This window comes from Piliocolobus tephrosceles, chromosome 16, assembly GCF_002776525.5.
Source record: "Piliocolobus tephrosceles isolate RC106 chromosome 16, ASM277652v3, whole genome shotgun sequence".
Lineage (NCBI taxonomy): Eukaryota > Metazoa > Chordata > Mammalia > Primates > Cercopithecidae > Piliocolobus > Piliocolobus tephrosceles.
Genome location: NC_045449.1, coordinates 63,731,605 through 63,736,429, shown reverse-complemented (window position 1 = coordinate 63,736,429; position 4,825 = coordinate 63,731,605). Strand labels below are relative to the sequence as shown.

Sequence of the window (4,825 nt, the reverse complement as noted above, 5' to 3'; positions counted from 1 at the left end):
CTTACTCACTTCTCCAGGGCCCTGTTCAGAAACCAGAGCACATAGTGGAGCAATACCTTGATGCCACAATTTGTTTTTTATCTAATTAACTTCACTGAATAATTTCATTTTGGGGGAAAAAGTAGATGGCATAAGAAAAAATACTCACCCAACTTCTCGTTATTGGTAGGGCATTTGAAACTAGAATTCCATTTTACACAGAACCTGCTTGTGATACTTACAGAAACAACCAACTTTTATTTCAGATAAGATATACCTGTTCTACAAGCTTTAAAAAAAAAAAAAAACATAAAAATGCTTTACAATGCTGCCTATGTTCCATTTATACGAAGCAGCATTCTTATTTTTGGTGCATGGTACCCAATGCTGACCGCATCCGCAAAGATAACTTATACCACTGAAAATACAGGTATATGTACACACTTTTTGCATTAAGATCTTTATTATTAAGTAACTTACTGGGGTTGTCAAGTATGTTATAAAATTACACAGATAATTAGAGATAAATATCACATAGAAATGCTGATTTTACATTCTCTTCTGAGTATAAGCATTTGATTATAGAGGCTCAGAGCACAACAAAATGTATTTCACGGGACACTGATGCCCCATTCTGATATTGACAAGGCAAACATTAGCAGTAGCGGACTCAACAAAGCAAAGCAAGGTGACATGAAACTATATGTAGGTCAAAGGTAAAACAAGCTAAAAGATTTTTAAGTGTTTTTGTCTATTGTCATGGTGACTGTTTTCTACTTACAAGATTGCAGTACTCTAATTTAGCCAAGTAATTGCTGCTGTACAATCCAAATCTACGGTGTGCATAATTTTTTAAATGGAGTGTGCATTCCTCAAGCAGGACTAAAAATCATCTTACTTGGGTCTCTAATATTAAGCTTCAGAACAGTTTTGCAACTTTTGACATGAACAAATCTCTTATCCATAAAACAACAGGAATAAAAGATTGCACATGTGCATTTAAAAAGTAATTTTATTACTCCCAGGCCAAAAAAAAAAAAAGCAAAAAACAAAAAAAACGAGGGAAAAGGAAGGAGAAAGGGAAGGATGGGGGAGGAGGGAAGAAAGGAAAGAAAAACAAAAAAAGAAAAAAAAAAGAAAAGAAACAGAAAGGCACTCTATCTACCTATACCTATATATTTTACTTTTATTTATAATCTTGGACTATGTGATTTGGTTCATTCACTTGTGTGTTTTAATTTAAATTGAGAGAGAGAGAAAGAAAGATTTTCCAGTAAAAGCAAAAACTGGGTGTGTGTCTCTGTGTGTGTGTATTTAAATGAAATAAATAATAAAAACTGTGCCACATACTTATTGCCAGTGCAGCAACAATGTAAAACAGACACAAAACACAAAGAATTCTGAATGTACCTAATATTTCTTTGATTTATAAAGTTTAAAGTGACTCTACTCATAGGCCAGTGGGTGTGGGCTTAAAGTAATCATGATTAACATCTTTTAACATGAAGGTAGAGTATACAACTTTATCTCATGTTATAAAATTTAAGAAATTTCATTGTACTCAGATTATCCACCTACTGTGCATTAAAATCACTTTAATTGAATTCTATCTCACAAAAATCCTTCATTTAAATGGTTGTTTCAAGTTCAATAAAAGGGATTCTTGCAATCCACATCTTGAGTCATTTGTGTCTTGTACGGTAACCAAGACAAGAAGCATACATAACTGCTTCTGGGCACAAATAAGTATCTTCCTCCCCTCCCCCCAAAAAGGTTCTATCCTTTATGTAGCAGCCAAAGTTGCAATCTTTCGGCACTAGCAAGCTAGCAACAGTTTCTCTCCAAGGGTCTGAGAATGTTTCTCGCTACTAACCATCCCCTCACCTCATCTATATGATCCTGTCCTTTGGTCACGTCCTGGAAGAAGGGGGGACATGAACATAGAACCTCCCCTTCTCAGAGAACCTAGCAAGGTCATGGTTGCCTTATTTCTGGTCTCCATTTGTTGGAGTCAACCAGAGACTTTAAGAGAGAAATGCTACTCTAAATACTGTTAACTTTTCTTCTGCCTCATCAGTTAGAGAAAAAATCGCTTCTAGCTCTCATTGATCACTACCTGGACAAGTGGCAGTGGAATTGGTGGCGTGGACAATTTCTTACCGCCACTAGCTATGCTCACTGAAACGAAGACTATCCAAGTGGCAAACCTAGTGACTTGAACTGGTGAGCTGATTTCACAGTTACATTTCTCAACATTACAGCTTACTGAATGCATCTTTTGCATATCTTGGTTAGATATCATACTTTTTATAGCAAATCTTCATTGTATTATCAATGTTGACATATTTAAAAATGTATTATTTATGCTGCCTTACTTGTCTTTTCATTTTTATTTATTCTAGCCTCCTTCCTGCCTTCATATCCCCATATTTGAATACTACCCCTCCAACTGAAGATACAAGTATATAAGATAATAAAAAAGATACATTTTAATCAATTAGGCTTCTTAATAGCATTCTTAATTCAAAATTGGCTAACAAGAAAAATTTTAATAATCGAGAACTATGGAATTTTTAGATTATCTTTTACCAAGTTTAACTTACTCTACTTACCCAGCATCATCATAAAACATAGCTATAACACTTTCAAAAAAGCCATGTTTACGACGACTTGCCTACGGTGATTGGCTGGAAGATAAAATGATTAAGTGGTAGCCCTCATAATCACAATTTAGGACTACATTTGGGATTCTACAGAGATTCTGTTTAAAGTCAGGAGAGCTTTCTGATAAGGTGCTTCTCTATACTCATGTGTGGCAGAAGTGGTGGTTTCCTCAGGATTTTCACAGCTGCTGACAATGGCAACGGCACTAAATGACCTTCGTCTCGCCTTGGTGTCTGATGTGCAGGATCCTCGAACTGGTGGTGCCTTTTCTATGTGAAGCTGCTGGTCTTTCCAGTCCAATTGCTTGGCACTGCAAAAGGGGGCATATACTTCCACACTTCCTTCAAACTGTAAGCAGTTCACTTTGTAATACTTCCTCTTAACTTCCAAGACATCATTAAACCTATGGCCCCAGAGAATTTCTCGGGGAACATAGGAGCTTCTAGATTGGTGGGATGTTCCAGTGGAATCGCCAGTATAGATAAATGTCACCAAAATCTCAAAGTTATCTTTGGCTACTGCTTTGCGGTCAAGGGCATACAGAGGGCTCTCATGGTCAATTTCATGGACAATAGTTACTGGGGTGACCAGGATGATTTGGTCATTGACTAATTTGAGGTCTTTAAATGCCATTGTCATCCTCCCTTCACTGTCTTCTGTGTAGCGGAGAAGTTGGGCTCTAACTGTTCCTTCTACCACGTGGTTTGGCCGAAAATCACCAATGCGCCACATGAGGCAAAGCTTCCCATCTCTCATGCCTATAAGTGCAAAGTAGCTGAAACGAATAGTTTGGGCTCTCTTTCGAGCAGTTGCCATTTTGGCCAAGGCAGCTCCAATGATAAAGGTATTTATGATGCAACTTAAGATGGACTGGAGGATCACCATGAGCACGGCCACAGAGCATTCTTCAGTAACACAGCGATAACCATATCCTATGGTGGTTTGGGTCTCAAGGGAGAACAAAAAGGCCCCTGTGAAAGAATGGACGTTGTCAACACAAGGTGTGATGTCTGGATCATTTAATAGATCGCCATGATGAAGGGCTATGAGCCAAAAGACAGAGCCAAATATCAACCACGAGAGAATGTAAGATAAAGAAAATATCACAAACATATGGCGCCACTTAGTGTCCACAAGAGTGGTGAAGATGTCAACCACATAGCTTCCCCATTCTCCAAAAATGTGCTTGAAGTAGACATTACAGCTGCCATCTTTGTGAAGCAATCGTCTTCTTGCTCTTCTCTTCTCAGCTATTATGTGCTCTGGTGGGTAGCCTGGGTATTTTGCGTCCACATTGACAATATGATAGCTGCTGCCGTAATAGCTCATTCTTTGCTGTGCCCTTAGGGATCCAGGTGAATTTTGTGGAAGTAAGAATTCTAGACGTGTTGTTATTTCTTGGTTTGGGTTTTCAGTTAGAACCTAAACAACAACAAAAACACACTTTTTAGCTTTTGATGTCCACCTTTACAGAAATTTGCCAACTTTGGAGCAGTGTCATACCATCTAAAATAGCTATTACTTCATCTGAACATTAGCGGTACAGTATTGATTACTCATTTCAGTTTAGAATTCAACCAGTCATTATAGAGGCAAAATATGCAATTAGAGAAAATAACATTTTTATATATGAATAAGGCTTGAGTAAACACTATGATTATCCCAAATGATGCCTCACTAACTTTTCTGACCTGATATAAAAAAAAAATTCTGCTTTATTTTTGTAAACTCTTCTTGCATGAGGGTATTTAGAAAACAAAGTAATTGCTGATATGAAAAGGCAAAATACCATTCAGATATGTGTCTAGCAGTCATAAGCTTCCTAACTGTTTAAATCAGGTTTTTCCTTAAAAGAAGGATGCAATAAAGAGTTTCTACTTTCATGTCATAATGTAACTTTCATAATCGTTACTGTTGTAATAGGTAATCCCTCACCTTCAGCACCTGGCGCTTCTTCTCTCTTCCACGGAGGCTCTTCTTCCTTGTGTACGTCCCAGGACAAACAGAACTGAAGGGGCACTACTTCACATTAAACCCATTTCCCCCTAGCTCCAGCTTTAGTCTTGAAAGAAAAGAAAAAAAAATGCATCTTTCTTAACCTCAGTGGAGCTAAAACTACTCCCAGGTAAGCTTTCAGAAAGGTGTAAAATTGCCTCTGCCTTTGTCTCATAACATCCATCCT

At 37.6% G+C, this 4,825-nt stretch overlaps 1 protein-coding gene across 1 annotated transcript; it reads right to left on the bottom strand.

The window, feature by feature from the left end:
- Positions 1 to 431: 431 nt before the first annotated feature.
- Positions 432 to 4,071, bottom strand: KCNJ16 (potassium inwardly rectifying channel subfamily J member 16). The gene has a single exon (XM_023211528.2). The coding sequence runs from the start codon at positions 3,970 to 3,972 to the stop codon at positions 2,716 to 2,718; it is 1,257 nt and encodes a 418-aa protein (XP_023067296.1). The 5' UTR covers positions 3,973 to 4,071; the 3' UTR covers positions 432 to 2,715.
- Between the last annotated feature and the right edge of the window lie 754 nt (positions 4,072 to 4,825).

Bases quoted from the DNA above. Each gene is read 5' to 3' on its own strand.
- KCNJ16 (XM_023211528.2), bottom strand. From the start codon at position 3,972: ATGAGCTATTACGGCAGCAGCTATCATATTGTCAATGTGGACGCAAAA.